The sequence below is a fragment of the Aotus nancymaae genome, unplaced genomic scaffold, assembly GCF_030222135.1.
Source record: "Aotus nancymaae isolate 86718 unplaced genomic scaffold, 86718_ANA_hifiasm-v0.15.2.pri h1tg000046l, whole genome shotgun sequence".
NCBI classification, from domain to species: Eukaryota; Metazoa; Chordata; class Mammalia; order Primates; family Aotidae; genus Aotus; species Aotus nancymaae.
Window position 1 is genome coordinate 24,204,586 of NW_026988460.1, and position 17,093 is coordinate 24,221,678.

Consider the following 17,093-nt stretch of genomic DNA (forward strand, 5'->3'; position numbering starts at 1 on the left):
GCTACGCCCCAGGATCCACTGGACCCCGCAGCCCATCCGTGAATCTTATCCACACACGTGCCCGCCCCCTGGAAGGGTCCCTAGAGGCTGTCTCCCATCACTACCAGACACATGCCGAAGACTTCTCTCCTGAGCACTGAGGCCATCCAGGAAGCAGAGGATCCCACCCCGCACCTCGTCCTCGCAGGGCCAGCACTCCACAGGCAGCTACAAATGACTTGCAAGGACCCTCCCACCCTGCCGGTCCCAGGACACCCTCTGAGCAGACCCTGTCTTCTGCCCTTAGCAAGCGTGCTCCTGCGATTCCTATGGAGGGGGCAGGGCCAGGTCTGTTGGTTCTCCGGAGGTGTGATGCTCTTCATGCAAGTGGTATGCAGAGAAAGGACATCCAAACCACCACGGGCGCTTCCAGCAAAAGCTGGGGCAAAGCCAGAAGAGGGGGCACCCATCCCAACCCTCCTGTGCAACCACGTGTCCCACATGTGTCCTGCATGAATGAAGACATGAACAGCAGCTTTCTGGGAGCTCAGCAAGTGCTCACCTAAACGAGTGGGGAAGTCAGACCAACTCAGAGAGGAACACTGGGCACTGGCTGCTGGGTGCTGCACGGCTTAGAGTGCCCTCCCCAAGCATACTGGCACCCACTGCCCATAGCAGTCCTGCCAGCTGGGTGCAACCACTGTCAGCTGCTTTGCAGAGAAGGGACTTGGGCTGTCTCCAGGTGGTGCCAAAGCTATGTTTGTTCTGGGCCTAAAGTCTGGGGAGGGGACCATGCCACATTTGGAAACGGCCCCTGATGTTTCCAAAACATCTACACCGTGCAGTGAACAGCTCTGAAGTAGCCCGGCAAGGGGTGAACTGCACAGGCCCTAGAGGCAGACAGGCCTGGCTGTGAATCCCACCGCTGCCACTGGGTGACCATGGGCAAACCACTTAACTTCTTTGAGTCTCAGGTTTCATATCTGCAAGATGGGATGAGGACAGTTCACACTTGTCACAGGGTTAGAGCATCGACAGAGACACAGAGAAGAACGTGCCCAGCACGCGGCACCTAGAACAGCCTCGGTTATTGCTGTGGCCTCATTACAATCAACACATTCTAAGTTCAGGTGCAGAACCACAGCCCTGACCCATGCCTTTGTGGATCTTGCCTCCTCCGAGAGGGAAAGCCGAACACTTCAAAATCAGGACTCAAGTTAGGGCCAGCTTGGAGGGCAGGGGCCAGTCTTGTCCACCAGCCGCCTCAGGACCGATAGCTAGGTTCTAAGCAAGCCAAGTGCCCTGGGCTGGTCTGTGCCTGTCTGCCAGGCACCTGGCCCAGCTGCCTCAACCTGTTACCACCAACGACAGCATGGCCAGCCCCTCACACACCCCGTGTGCAGACACACCACGCATGCTGCTTCCCCTGCCTTGACACCATCCTCCTCCTCTCTCCTGCTCTTCAAGTCCCAGCTCAAAGGTACCTCCTCCAGGAAGCCTATTGTCATCCATGGGTGGTCACTCACTTCCTGCTCTGGGGCTGCACACCACTTGGCCCCCTTCCTCCCTGGCCTGATCCCTCTGCAGTCTTCCACGGACAAGTCTCCGTCTCCCATTTGCATGATGCTTCCAAGTGGAGGCAGTGGGGGAGCTGCCCTAACCAAGGACAAGAATCCCTCATGAGCAGCCCAGGAACGGGTGTGCGTAGGGGAGGTGGCGGTCAGGTGCAGGCAGTGCGGAGCCCAGCTTCTGGGCCACAGCAGGCGCCCCACCAACGTGAGCTCCCCATTCACAGGGTTCCAGACACCCTCAAGGACAGAGGGGCATGGAACATAGAAATATTCCAAAACCTTCACTGCAGAACCCAGGGAGGCAGTGATCTGCCCCGCACGACTTTCAACTTTTCTGTATGCTTGAACATTTTCGTAATAAAACACTGAGAGAAAACAATCCTCAAAAGCATTTTCGATGCCCTGCTATCCCCCTGGACCCACCACCTAATGCTGGCCACAGGCAACTCCCGCGTCTGATCTCCCTACGCGGAAGTGGCCCTCTGCATTTTCATGGGGAGAGACAGCAACTCAGACAGGCAGGGGCTATTACTTGGAAAGTCTGAGCAGCAGGGAAGTGGCTGAGGCAGGGCTGGGACTCTGCCAGCCTGCTGCAGGGACAGGGCTAACTGCTCAGGAGCCACCCGTGGGGGCCTGTGGGGTCCCCAGCACAAGGCCAGGGGCTGGAGAGAGGCGTTGCCAACCTCAAGGCAGCAGCCGTTTCCCGAAGAAAACAGAAGCACCCAACATTTGCCATAACTGGCCCAGTGCATCCTGCTGGAATATCCACCCCTCGGAGGGCAGGATTCAAACTCCCATGGCCTTGTTGCCTCAGAGCTTCCATTCAAGTCACTTGGTTGCAACCTGGCCCGGGTCTGCCCTGGGCGGGGGCAGCACACTGGAGACCCCCTGACCTGGGGCTGCCTCCCCACCCCACCCATAGCCTCCGCTCCATTTCGGTTAGGTCAGTTCCTTCCCCCATATTCCAGTTTTGCCAAACACCTGGCTGGCCTGTGTGGTTTTTTTCTGCTGCTCTGTGGCAATTATACGGATGACACCTGACAAGCTCAGAATGGTGCACTTTCCAAGTTAGGCAAAGCGTCGCTCCTTCTTAAAAAAACAGAAAACAAGACACAAAAGACTGGATCAGTTGTCAAAACAATGTCACAGACAAAACAGCTGACAAACAGCCACCCAGCTGGCAAAAAACGCTGATGTCCCCAAATGCCTGACTCTGGGCCCCTTCAACATGACCGACCCCTCACACTCCCCCCAGCAGGGCAAAGCCTCCTAATCTCTACCGGGTGCAGCAAGCCTGAGTCCAGAAAGGGGAGGCGAAAACCTAACGTCGAAACAAGTAGGTCCCGACTTTATTTCACACACAGTGCCACTCGCTGTCTTCCTCAGCTCGGGCTGGATAAAGAAGTATCTCATGGTTTATTTTTCAGGTTGTAAAATAATAATTTCCCCAGTCTGTCAGATGGCTGGGAGAGCTTCGGAGACACACTCCCTCGTCTTTCTGTGGACTCTACCATCTGCTGGAAAATGAGAATCGCTGTCCCCATTCCCTTGGAGTTGAACACATTTTGTCTCACCAGGACAAGTCTCCCAGAGTATGCTGCAGCTCGTTCCTGCCTTGGGGACGTCCTCCCCAGCACTGGACACAGGCTTTATCTTGGCTGGGAGAACAAGAACATTATTGAACCAAAACACGACACAGTATCTCCCTCCGCCCTGCCACCCTGTCTGCCAACTCAGAGATCAGAAAAGAGCCCTCTCGGCCTCTCTGTCTCTCCACAGCCCTCTCCTCTTTGCTGAGAGGGGACAGGAAATCCATCCTAAGTGCCCTCAGTCCCGCAGCCCACGGCCCAGCGTTGGTGCTTCCTGGCTACTTTGAAGAACAACACATACATCAAAGCTTGGTGGGCTCCTGGCAGGACCCTCCTGAGGGTGGCTTTCTGTGTCATCAGTCTGCTGCCCATTAGGACAAACCAGTCTCTGCTTGCTGCCCCCTCATTGGTGGCCACCCCTGAGCTTGCCTCTGAACTGACGGGCCACCGTACGGTTAATGTCACCACGAACCCGCGAAGAATACTGGTTTTGGTTTTGGTAAATCAACAGAGCCTGAATGCCACTGAAAACCTCCCCCAGAGTGAGTCACCAACTCAGAGCGTCAGAAAAACATCCTCTCCCAGTGATATGACAGCACTTAAGGGCTGGAGGGGACCAGAAAGCAAGGCAGGCCGCTCCACTGGGCCTCCCCACCCCCACCCCCAGCCTCCTTAGGCGATGTTTCTTTCTGCCAAGGAACTTCGGAAGATCAAAGGCCAGAAGGGATCATCTCATTAAATCCTTGCCCTGTCTGCATTGCCACCCCATGTGACACCGGGAGCCCTGCCTTGGTGACAAGATTGCACACGGCAGGGCAGAAACCGTCCATCTGGGCTTTCTCCAGCAAGAGAGGCCAGGAGTCACCCGGGATCCTGGGAGGTGGTATGGCCACTGGACATAGTGAAGGGCAGGTGGTGGGTGGATAAGAGCAGAGGTAGGCTGAGTGCAGTGACTCACGCCTGTAATCCCAGCACTTTGGGAGGCTGAGGCGGTTGGATCACGAGGTCAGGAGTTCGAGACCAGCCTGGTCAACACGGTGAAACCTGCCTCCAGTAAAAATACAAAAATTAGCAGGGTGTGATGGTGCACACCTGTAATCCCAGCTACTCGGGAGGCTGAGGCAAGAGAAGTGCTTGAACCTGGGAGGTGGAGGGTGCAGTGAGCCAAGATTACACCACTGCACTGAAGCTTTGGGTGACAGAGCATTACTCTGTCTCAGGGAGAAAAAAAAAAAAGAAAGAAAAAGCAGGGAGCCAAGCCAAACCATGTGAATCCAAATCCTGGCTCCACCCATTAGCCAGATGGGAGAGCTTGGGTAAGGCCATGATTTCTGAGCCTCAGGTTCCACATCTGTAAAATGGGAGCAGCAGCTGCACCTGCCTCATAGGAATAATGAGACAAGGAGATGAGATGACCAAGGCATAAACCATGAGCAGGGCAGGCACACAGGAAGCCCCCGGTGGATGCAGCCATCGGCCCCACCCCTGCTCCCTGGGATTTGGATCTGGGTGGTTGTTAATCCCAGCTGTTCCTGCTAAAGTTCACCTGACTTTCTAAAGGAAAATGCAATGGCCTTAATCAATCCCTCCAGCTTCATCCACTCAACAAATCTCTACCGAGCACCTATTATGCGTCTGAAACTCTAGTGAGCGGAGAGCAATCCCAGAAACAGATCACTAACAGTAACCAACCAGACACTGGATATGAATTCTGATTCATATCCAGAAAAGAAGCGTAACCAAATAATCAAAGTAACCACAGGCATCCCGTCACTGTATTTTTCCCTGTTATCAGCCTGTTTTTCCCAGAGCTGAGAAACTCACGATGATATTTTTCAGGGAGTGTCGCAGCACGAAAGAGCACTCTCTGAGAAAGAGTTTAAAGGTTTCTGGGCTTGGACACTTCTATACACCAAGTCATCCTGCCCATGGACTGCTTGGGTGGGGCAGTGCCAGGCTAACCGTTGTCCCAGGATGAGGCTGCTCAGTGATCTCTCAATGGCATCTATCCATCCCCCCACAAGTCACTGCACCTTCTGTCTGTGCAGCGGGCTGAGGGCTCCTGACTCGGGACAGAGAATCTGGAGGCTATGTAGGAGGAGGTCAGCCAGGCCCTCCCTCACAGGGCCTCTGTGTGCAGGCAGAGGGAAAGGGGAACCAAGTCCCCCAGCAGGAAGTCAATCCTGATATGTCACCTTGGGAAGCCCATGCTCAACCATGGTACCAGCCCCCACCTGGCCTCTGGACAGCCCTTCTCACGGTACCCCATTTCCCTCTCCATCCCCCCTGCACCCGGCTCCAAAGGTCTCACCTCCTGCCTGTGCTCAGTTGGCCCAAAAGAAATAACAAACGGGTGGACAATGGAAGAATCTGACCTACATTAAGCACCTACTGTATACCAGTTTCCTCTATGCCCATCTTTGCAAAAGTATGGGAGGCAGCTATGATGGTTCCTGTTTTGCGTGCATTTCAGAAAACCTGAGGAGTAGTGTGACTTGTCTTATGGTCCCCAGCTGGGACCCTAGTTCGTCCACCCATGTGGCTCTCTCTACGCAGTTGCTTATTCTCTTCCTCTCCTCTCCATTCTTCCCGTCATGTTTCCAAGCACATTGATAATGAGTCTGCATACAGCAGGTGCTTAATAATAGCCCTCAAGGGGATTGGTTATCCCATGTTCCTTAGGCATAGATCACCTTGCTCTTCAGATGGGCAGTGGAACACATCCAATCCATGGTTTGCAGAGCAGCCCCTGGGGACCCAGAACCCCACGCATGTGAGCAGGCCATGTGATGCCCTGTCTCTGTGAGTCTCCTGGGAGGGGAGGAGTCGCCAGCATTCTCGTTCCCAAAAGACTGCGAAGTGAATCAGATGCACAAAAATGGGCCCGGCTGCTCCATCTTGAAGGGAACCCACCCACAGCTCCTGCTCACACCAGGGTTCCCCACAGCCTCGCTGCTCACCCTGAGGTCCGGGCCCAGCAGCAGCGGGTGTCCTAGGAGCTGGCTAGAGATGCAGAACCCAGACCGCCCCAGACCCACCAGCTCAGCATCTGCATTATAGCTAGATTCCCAGGCTCCTGATGTGCACGTTCAAGTTTGGAAGCTGTGCTCAACCCAGACCATGGGCTGAGGGCTGTGCTGCCACCCTGCTTTCCTTAAAGGTGATGCTATCTCTCATGGGCCATGGCTGTGTCTCCACTAAGGGGAAGCCAGGTGGACACAGAGCCAGGGGCTTCTGAAACAAAATCCCAGCCCTCCCATCCTGGCTCCCCTAGCCAAGGCAGCTGCCTGGATGCAACCCAGGGGATGCCCCATCGCAGGACAGACATGCTGCCTCTCAGCATCCTCCTGCCCCCCACGTGGTCACCAGGGGTGATGCTGAAGGGAAAAAGGAAGCCATTCCCCAGGGTAGTGTTGTGAGGCGTGTGCCAACCAACATGTCACTGTTTCCCATGAAAGCAGAGATTGCCTGGTGCTGCCTCCCCAGACTGCTAAGGACTTTCCTTGGGCATCCTCAGCTTCTCTTTGGGTCCTCGTGTGGGGGAAAGGACCCGCAGCTGCTGTGGCGGGACTGAAGGGTGAAGGGAGTCTCAGAGACTCTGGAGGGTCAGGAGTGGGGCCCAGAGAGGCAGCGGGCGTGGTCTCTGCTTCCTCCCAGTGACACCAATTAGGACCTATACACACACCCGTCCCTCCCTCCCCATACACAGAGCGCAAGAGCCTGCCACCCCAGCCTGCCAGGCACAGAGCCATGCGCTCAGCCACAGCACAATCCCATCCTCACAATGCTCCTCCTCCAAAGAGCCCCCAGCCCCACCGGCACCACCCAGAGCCAGCACATCCTCCAGCCAGCGCCACAAGCAGGGCCTGTCCCATGGCCACAGCGGCTGCAGCCCCCCTGGGGTGGGAAACTCAGGTCTCCATGACAGTAATAGGACTCCTGGGAATCAGGAACCACCCTCCATTCTGGGGCCACGGCTAACTCCTCCCCCATTTCCACCCTGGAAAGGCCGCCCCGCAGGAAGACTGTCCTGAAGCCCTGAGCACGGCCACTCCCCCAACCACGCAGTGCTTGCGTCTGACCCAGGCCAAGCCATAGTGCGTGCCCGGTGGTCCCGATGACAGAAAGGCAGAGGGAAAGGCAGAGGGCATAGCAGCAGAAACGCCGCCCCAGCGGCACCGAAGCCTCCCAGCCCCCTTGTCCTGTCCCAGATAGGCACCCGCAGGTCCACAGGGTGAGGCTGCTCTGGGTTTCGACACCGGCACCCATGGGAGGCAAATGACAACCCGGCCGGCAGGCTGTGAGCCGGCAGGGACGCTGGGGTCCAGGGCTGCTCGACGGTCCCGCCCCGTACTTCTCCCCATCCCTCACTTAATCCTGGGTCCGAAATAGCCCCGGGTAATCCCAGGGCGAGGCGGTCCAGAATTAACCCCAGCCTTGAAGTAAGAGACGGAGGAGTCCAGAGAAGAGGGCTCTGCGTGTCCTGGACTGGACACAGCGTAGAGTCCATTCCAGGGACGCCGAGACCCGCAAGCGACCCAGACCCGCTCCAGAGCTGGATTCGCGCGGGCCGCGACCCCTCCCTACCGGTCTCGGGATCTCCAGGTCGGGAGTTCTAGCCCTGCTGCACCGAGACCTAAGTCCGCTCCCCGGACAGACTTCCGCTCGGTGCATCCAAGCCCCGGAGGTCGCCCACCCTGAGTCCGCGCTGCAGCGGAGAGCCAGGCCGGCGGGAGCGCTGGGCAGCTCCCTGGAGCCTCTTTCCAGGCAGCCTAGTCTCCACCCGACATCGAGCTCCGGGTCTGGGCGGCAACCCCGCCAAAGAATCCCAGGGAGCCGCTAAGGGTCTGGCAGCCGGCGTGGGCGCTCCCGGGACGGCCACGCGCCCTCCCGCACCGGCCCGCCTCCCCGCCAAGCCTCGAGGGAAGCCGCGGGCCCCAAGAAGTTCCCACGCCCCCGACACGCCCGCCGCCCAGGGCCCCACTTACTTGTCGCGGAGGCCGCCGAGCTCCGGGATGGCGCCGAGCAGCTGCGGGCCGGGGCCGGGGCCGGGGCCCGGGTCGGGGCGGCGGGCGCACGCGGCCAGGTGTCGCCGGTGTCGCTCCAGCAGGCCGGCGTTCTCTCGGCTCAGCCGCGCCACTTGGCGCTCCAGCTCCTCGATGCGCCGCCGCCGGCGCGCCAGCAGCTCCTGCTGCGCCGCGACGATCCGGGTCAGCTCCTGAAGGTACTCGGCCGCCTGGCCGGGGGGCTCGGCGGCGCTGGCCATGGCCCCCGCCCGGAGGCCGGCCGCGCCTCAGGCGAGCGGGCGGCGGGGCGGCGGCGGCGGCGGCGCGGCCATGGCTGCGCGGCGGGGACGGCGGCTCGGCGCGGCGCGGGGCTGCCGCGGCCCCGCCTCGGCTCCCGCCTCCGCCGGCGCCGCCCCCGGGGCCCCCGCGCCTCCTGCTCCCCGCGCCGCCGCGCTCCGCCGCCCGCTGCCCCGCGTACGCGCCGGGGCGGCAGGGCGCGGAGCTGCGGCCGCCGCGGGCAGGCGAGGAGTTTGTAAAGTGCCGGCCGCGGCGCGGGAAGAGGCGGGGAGGGCGCCGCCTGCTGGGACCGCCTCTGGGTCCCGCGCCCCCGCGCCCGGCGCCCGTGACCGCTCCTTCCTTCCCCGGCCGCCTCGGGCGCCTTAAATCGGAAGCAATTCCGTGAAATACATCTCGAATCCATCAGCGGACGATTTTAGGTAAAGTGCAAATAGAAAAATAACACACTCACGAGAACGATGGCATTTCTTACAAATCTGAGTCTACTAAAACACTGGGCGTGGGCAGGACACAGTGGCTTACGTCTGTAATCCCAGCACTTTGGGAGGCTGAGGCGAGAGGATCGTTTGAGCCCAGGAGGTTGAGACCAGCCCGGGCAAAAGCGCGAGACCCTGACTCTACAAAAATAACAATAAAATAATAAAATAAAACACTGGGAATGTTTTGTACTTGCAGAAGCAAGACGTTTCCCCCGCCGTTCCTTCCCTGTTGCAACCAGAAGGTGGCCCTGAAACCTCCACGGTTCTATTTGCTGCACCGCCAAGGCTCAGGCGCCCAATCCCTCTACTCATATTTGCTGAGGGGAACCGACAACCTGTGGAGGGAAGCCCCACCTCGGCATCGGCGTTGAGATCTGCAGCAATTTGTTTTACCCCTTGGAGCCTACGTTTCCTCAGCCAAAATATTTTCCATTCGTTGATTATTTTCTTAATCTTTGTAATTTTCATACCCCAAATTTCTCTGGGGCTAAATCCATTTTTCTATCTCCTCGACTTGAGCTGGGTTATTTCTATAGTTCCGTTTTCTAGCAAATGCATTTAAGGCTATAAATTTACCTCTGGGTAAAGCTTTAGCTATGTCTCATATGTTTTTAAAGCTGCTATTTACATGTGGGTGGTATTGCCTTTGTTACACCGGCTTCGCTGACACTTGGTGTTTCATATTCATGTTTGTTGCTATCCCTCCACCCCCACGAGAGGAGGAGACTGCATGGAGAGACCTCTGACCCTCCAGGGTTCTCAGGCATCCTTGGGTGTCCCACTTGGGTGTCGCATGGGCAGGGCCCAGAATGGTAGCATGGCCATGTACTGGGAGCCTCAAGTTCCCCAAGGATTGTTATATGAGGATGAGGTCATATACACACCACCCTGAAGGAAAACTCAACACAACTTTAAACTTGTTCTTGGTTTCTAAGACATGTCCTGTTCTCAGGATTAATGTTATCTTTGTAAATCCTATAATTACCTTGTGAAGAACACCATTAGATATCATCCTTTTTATTTATTTATTTTTTTGAGACAGAGTTTCACTCTTGTTGCCCAGGCTGGAGTGCAATGGCGTGATCTCTGCTCACTGCAACCTCTGCCTCCCGGGTTCAAGAGATTCTCCTGCCTCAGCCTCCCAAATAGCTAGGATTACAGGCATGTGCCACCACGCCTGGCTACTTTTGTATTTTTGTTAGAAACGGGGGTTTCGCCATGTTGGTCAGGCTGGTCTTGAACTCCTGACCTCAGGTAATCTGCCCGCTTCAGCCTCCCAAAGTGCTGAGATTACAGGTGTGAGCCACTGCACTGGCTGATACCATCCTATTTGTATATGTACAAATCTTGTATCATTTTGGTTTATAAATTTAAAATATACCGACATCTTTACAACCCTATTCTAATATTTTCTTATTTTATAATATCTGAGGAGCTTCCCAAAAAAGGGATCCACATAGCCCAGGCTTCTCATGACCTTACGGGAGGCCTGATCCTGCAGTTGCACACGGGTCGCTGGCAGTGTTTGGGGCTGGAGGGAAGGCAACTCTAAACCCTGGCGCCTGTCGGTGAGGATCGTGGCTGATAGATGGAGCTGCAGGGGTAGGGAAGGAGCAGCCGGGCTCCCCTTCTATGCCCAACACCCATGCGGTACCCCCAGACACACCCTCCCAGTTGTTCCCGATTGAAGCTGACTCCATGTCTCCATCTCTGCACTGCCTCCTTGCTCCCTGAGGCAGGTCACCTTGCCACTCAGCAGACAGAGCACCCAATATGTACCAGACCTATGTGACACCGGACACCCTAAGAGGAAGAGGCCTCAGCCCTGCCTCTCAGGAGCTTCCAGGTCTGGCCAGGGAAGAAGATTGGCAACAGGCCGACAAGGTGCTCTTCGAGCCTCCAGGTAGTGGCACTCCCTGCAATGAGGACTGGGCAGGGCCCTGTCCTCCTGGACCTGCCACTCCCCAGACCCTAAGGCAAGCAGAGAGGTCCTCAGGGCGGAGCTGGTGAACACCAGCAGTGGCCTGCCTGGCCCACTCCTCCTCGCTCCTTCTGGCTGGGCTCCCTGGACTCCTCCTCAGGTGGTGGGAATGGGAACGGGGAGCCCCTTGGACCTGCCCTCCACCTCTGCCTCACTCATCTGCCTTGCTCTCCATTCCTGGCACTCGGGGGTGTTCTAGCGACAGCCAGCTCCCCAGAGCTGGAGGTTACAGGAGAGTCTGCCACCAGCAATGGGACCAAGTCCACCCTCCTTCCTGCTCACAGACGAGGGAGGAATAACGCCTGTCCACACCAAAGAAGGGAGGCCTCTTCCTCAAAAAGCCTCAGCCAGCCACTCCTTTAGCAAAAGTGGCTGAGCATTGACTGTGGCCAGGCTCTGGGGACACCAAGCAGGACAGACAAGGCCTCTGCTCTCTAGGAGTTCTCCCATGGAGACAGAGTGAGCAAGGGGGATGAGCAGGCATGGGCCAGGGCTGGCCCACAGGGCTCTACACACAAGCCCTGTGGCCTCATACTCCAGCCTCCCTGCTCTGACCCCTGAATGCAGTGAGTTAATTGGCCTCCCCCTGCCTCTGGATTGAACTCAGGGCTCTTGGGCACCCAGGGGTCTCTCCCAGTCTCACCACATGGCCCTGGACATAAGAACACTAGTGAGCAGAGGGCAGATGAGACATGGAAGGTTGGGGTGGGCTGCTTTCACTCGACTGGCAGCATCGAGCCATCAGAGCAACTGGAGGCTGTCCAGTTCAGCCACAGTCACTCGTCTAAATTCTCACGATGTGCAATAAAAGAATCAGAGCCTGTGGAGTCCTAGGAGCACTGTGTCTTGGATGCTCTGGTCACTGCCCAGATTCCCCCTTCAGGGTGAGGCCCTCACTTCACACCAGCTCACAGCAAAGACCCTCCCAGGAAATTGCCCTGCGCTGATGGAATCTGCAAGGTTACGTTCCCCTTCCCAGGGCAGCCCTCCGTAGTGACTGGTCCGTGGAGGAGGACAACAGTCCAGCCCCCTTGTCTCAATTTGGGCAACTCTGCAGGGTCATCCGAGCTCCAGAGCTCCCGTGGGATAAGCTGAGCCTCTGTAGGAGTCACACTGTGGCCCAGCCTCTCCCTCTGCCAATCATGCCTCTTCTCTCCCTCACTGCCGTTGGCCCCTGCGCTCTCCCCAGGACACCTCCTGTGCACAAACTTCCCTCTCAGAATATTTCCCTGGGAGGCGACCCAGGACACTCTCCTTCCCCTCCTCTCCTATCTTCATACCATTCCTTTGACCTTGTTAGGATTTATAGGATGTGCATGCTGGTCTGTAACTCTAGTTAAGGTCTCCCTGCTTTGTATACAGATACATTCTACCACCTGAAAAACTGATCACCGGCATTTCGAATGTGATAAATTCGAGGCCAAGTAATTTAAATTCAACTGCAGAAAGGAAGATGTGAGTGTGCATTCTGAAAAAATAAAGGTTACAAAAATATGGAGGAGGAAACAGAGAAAGCAGAAGTATACTGTGTCTGATTACTTGTTAATTTTTCTATTATTCACATCCAGCTTCTCAGTAAGATCATCAATCTTTTTAATATTATCTTTTTTTATAAGAAATTCATGTTTTTCCTTAAAAACTTTCCCCTGAGCACTCTCTGACTCACTACTATAATTTGGGCTGACTGCTTCCTGGGTCCACTACATAGCTATTATTGGGGATTTCTTGGCATTATACTTCTGGATTGGGTCCACTGTTTCTTGGATCCTGTGTATTCTCTTTCTTGGATTCACTTTCTACTTTGCAGAGTATATCCTCAGGCAGTTCTGCCAGACACGGCCTGTGGGTAGGTCTCTGAGTCCTTGTGTGTCTGAAAGTATTTACTTTGCCCTCAGATTTGATTGGTAGTTTGGCTGGATATAGAATTCCAGGTTAAAAATCAGTTTCCTCAGAACATGGAAGAGTTTGCTCCATTTTCCTCCATCACCTAGATCTACTGTTACCATTCTGAGTCTTGTTCCTTTAAAGAAGAGATTCTCTTCAGAGGGTATTGTCCCTGACCAGAACATTTGAAAATCTGGTGGGAGATGTTTTTGGTCATCAGAATGACTGGCGATGCTCTGATATTCAATGGGTAGAGCCCTGAGATACAGCACACAGGGAGTGTCATTCAATACAAACTGTCCCATTCACATCACTAAAAAGCAAAGCAAAGCAGAAGGACTTACACTACTGGATTTCAACACTTATTATTAAGCAAGAGTAATCAAAACAATGAGTACCAGTGTCAAGAGAGACACATAAACTGACAGACTAGAAGAAAGTCTAGAAGTAGACCCTCACATATGTGGTCAATCAATTTTTGACAAAGATGCCAACGCAGCTCAATAGGAGAAAGGATAGTCTTTTAATGAGTGTTGCTGGGACAATTGCTGGGATAATATGCAAAAGAATGAACCTCCACCTCCATTTCAGAGTATCTGCAAAATTAACTGGGACTAGATCACAGATCCCATGTAAAAGCTAAATAGGTACAACTTCTAGAAAAGCTCTTAATGGCCTTGAATTTGGCAAATATTTCTTAAATGTGACAGCAAAAGCATGAACTCTAAGTGAAGAAAAAATCAGCAAATTGGACTTCACCACAATAAAAAACTTGGTCTTCAAAAGACACTGTTAAGAAAATAAAAAGGTAAGTCATAGCCTGGGAGGAAATATTTGCAAACTTGATATCCAGCAGAGGACTTGTGTGTAGAATATAGAAGGAACTTTTACAACTCAATAAAAACAAGAAAAAAACACCCTATTAAAAATGGACAAATGTTTTACAGAGACATTTCACCAAAGATATATCAGTGCCAAATAAATGCATTAAAAGAAGTTCAACATCATCAGTCATTAGGGAAATGCAAATTAAAACCCCAGAGATTTAGAGATGACACCAAGAGCAAAGCAACAAAGGACAAGGAGCTAAACTGGGAGACATCAACATTGAAAGCTTCTGTGCTTTGAAGGACTTCAATCAAGAAAGTGACAGGAGAGAGAAAACCTACAGAAGAGAAAACGTTTGCTGTTCACATGTTGATTAGAGACATGTATCTAGATAATAAAGAAATTTTACAACTCAATAATAAAAAATTTAACAATGGGAAAGGATCTGAATAGACATTACCACAAAGAGGATATCATAAGCACAAGGAAAGATTCTCAACATTATTAGCCATTGGAGAAATGCAAATCAAAAGCTTGACACACCACTTAACCACTTATACCCACCAGGTGCAACCCACTAGGTTGGCTGGAATAAAAACTACTGGCACTAACAGGTGTCGGTGAGGAGGCAGGAAAACTGGAGTTCTCATACACAGCTGTTGGGAATGTAAAATGGTGCAGCTGCTTTGGAAAATTGCCTGGCAGTTCCTCAAACAGGTAAACATTTAAACCACATAACCCAGCAATTCCACTTCTAGGTATATACCCAAGAGAATGGAAAAAAATTATGACTCTTGGAAACACCATGCTAAGTGCAAGAAGCCAGTCACAAAGGACCACACATTGTATGGCTCCTTTTCAGTGAAATGTGTGGCACGGGCCCCTCTATAGAGGCAGAAAGTAGATTAGTGGTTGCCAGAACTTAGGGGCGGGAGTGGAGGGTGAAGATTCCTTATGAGGTAATGAAAATGGTCTGAAATTGATTGTGGTGATGGTTGCACTTATCTCTGAATACTCTAAAGGTCATTGGGTTGCACACTTTAAAATGGTGAGTCATTTGGCACATTTACTATATCTCAGTAGAACTGTTAACAGGAAAAAACCACACTGAGATACCACTGCATACCAACTAGAGTGGCCTAAAGTAAGAACACTGGTCATTCTTCTTCCAGTGTTCCTGTGAGGGCTCACTCTGGAGTAGGGCGATGGGGTGCAGTGAGGGTTGGCGATTGGCTTCCCCACACTCAGCATGAAGTCCCCTGCCACAGGAGCCCTGTACTAGGTCAGAGCCCTAGACACACCTGTCCAGAAAGTCTCGCCAGCCTCTCACTGAGACTGCAACCTCCAGTCAAGGACCCAGCCCAGAGAAGTCACAGATCACTGGGTCCTTTTGAAGGAATAAATGTGTGAATCAGTGCCACAGGCATGGTGGAAACATGGCTCTCAGTCCCATAACTGAACTTGACCCCAGGACGAAGGTTGCAAATGGGGCAGCCACCATCCCAGCCCAAGACAGAAAGTGAGCCGGGACGTTTAACATGATGAGTATCTGCTGCCACCATTTTAAGGGCAGGAGATTTCATACAAAGAATCTAGCCTTGGGGCTCTCTTGGACTGACTGCAGCTGTCTCCAGGTGAATGGTGGCCACCTCCCCTGGGGCCTTCCCTTCACCCATCTCACAGGAACATCTGGGTTTCCCACCCCTGGTTCCCACAGGCCTGCCAGCCCTGATGCTGGAGACTCGGGAACCGTCCTAGCACTCACTCAGTACACCCTTCCTTGCGTTCCCACAGGCCTGCCAGCCCTGATGCTGGAGACTCGGGAACCGTCCTAGCACTCACTCAGTCCACCCTTCCTTGCGTTCCCACAGGCCTGCCAGCCCTGATGCTGGAGACTCGGGAACCATCCTAGCACCCATGCAGTCCACCCTTCCTTGCGTTCCCACAGGCCTGCCAGCCCTGATGCTGGAGACTCGGGAACCGTCCTAGCACCCACGCAGTCCACCCTTCCTTGCGTTGCCAGAGTGGGGTCTGGAGGCTTTCTGAGGCACAGACCCAGCTCAATGACTCTTCTGCTCTGTTCTGTTGACCAAAGCAAGTCAAGAGGCCAGCCAGGCACACAGCAGGGGCTCTATAAGTGACACTGTCACCTCCTGCAGCTGTCCCCTCCCTGTAGCCTGGTTTGAAGCCGGGAAGATGGAGGGAGGGGAAGGGGTGCACCCTCAGGACACCCAGTCTGCCTGGCTCCTTGGAGGCGGCAGCAGGAACCCACCTCCCTGCTGTGGCTGTCCCACCTGGCTGCCATCGGATGCCCTCTGCTGTTGATCAAGTTGGGTGCTTATGTGATCATGTTTACCAACTCCTGGAAGGTACTGGGCCATAGAACCCTTACCCTCTGTTGACTGAAGAAAAGATCAAGCTTTTAGAGAATTAAAGTCAGTTTTATGTAGAAGCCTTCCTGAGGACTATAGACTGAGGCCTGTAGCCGGGAGCAGCCCTTTAGAGAGGCTCCATCAGGCCGTTTCTGCACACTGTTTCAGCCCACAGCTTGCATACAGGTGGTGGAGGGCCCATGTGCGCAAATCCACATTCAACTTGTTCAGAAGTTACAGTACAGCAGAGTCACACCTAGGTTTGGGTGTGGGAGTGCACGTGTTTATAGATTACAGAGGCATAAGCACTCGAGGCACAAGCACTAAACTCAGCAGACGTTACCTTAATGTGTGGGAAAGGCAAGGACTGGGAGCATTTCACTTCTAAAAAATAGTCACTTGGGTCAGAGACGTGGGAGCCTTATGATCTATCCTGCTTTATCTTCAAAACGTCTTTCTGGAGAGCTACACTTTATGTGACAAGCCAAAATGAGCAAACATGGCTTCTCATGTTGGTTACTTTGTCTCACAAGTTCCCTCTTTTGCTCACAAATCAACTATTAGTTGCATTTACAAGACAAACACTGATTGTCCTATGTAGCCAGGAAGACTCTTGCCTGGGAAGGCGGGAAGCTTCAGTGATAGTTTTATCAGGCTCAGCGTGCCTACTTGCCTATTTTGCAAAGAACACACTTCGGATTGCATCTACTTTTAACTAGCATGAGCTGGGGGTTTTGTTGTTGTTGTTCTTTGTGACATTGCCTTTTTCTGTACCTAACACAGTACCTCAGCAGGACTATTACAAGGATACTACAGATTATACATAGCAATATATATTTAATAGCATTTAAGTGAGTTACAGATTGAAAAACCCATGATAACCATTTAACAAAACTGGAACATACATTTGTATAGTTTTTTTTTAAATCAATTGTAATATTCCCCTTTTGGTGCCCATATTTATTATAGTCTTTTTATGAAAAGCGATTTTGGACTAGAGCTGATTGAAAATGTTTTGTTTTTGAAACAGGATCTCACTCTGCCACCCAGGCTGGAGTGCAGTGGCACCATCATCACAGCTCACTGCAGGCTCAACCTCCTGGGCTC

General features: G+C 53.5%; 1 protein-coding gene across 1 annotated transcript in view; it reads right to left on the reverse strand.

Moving 5' to 3' along the window:
• The window catches only part of IQSEC1 (IQ motif and Sec7 domain ArfGEF 1), a 397,024-nt gene extending 388,619 nt beyond the window's left edge, over positions 1-8,405 (reverse strand). Inside the window, 1 exon segment of the mRNA XM_064362059.1 lies at positions 8,128-8,405. Within this exon segment, the coding sequence (XP_064218129.1) occupies positions 8,128-8,405 (278 nt within the window).
• Between the last annotated feature and the right edge of the window lie 8,688 nt (positions 8,406-17,093).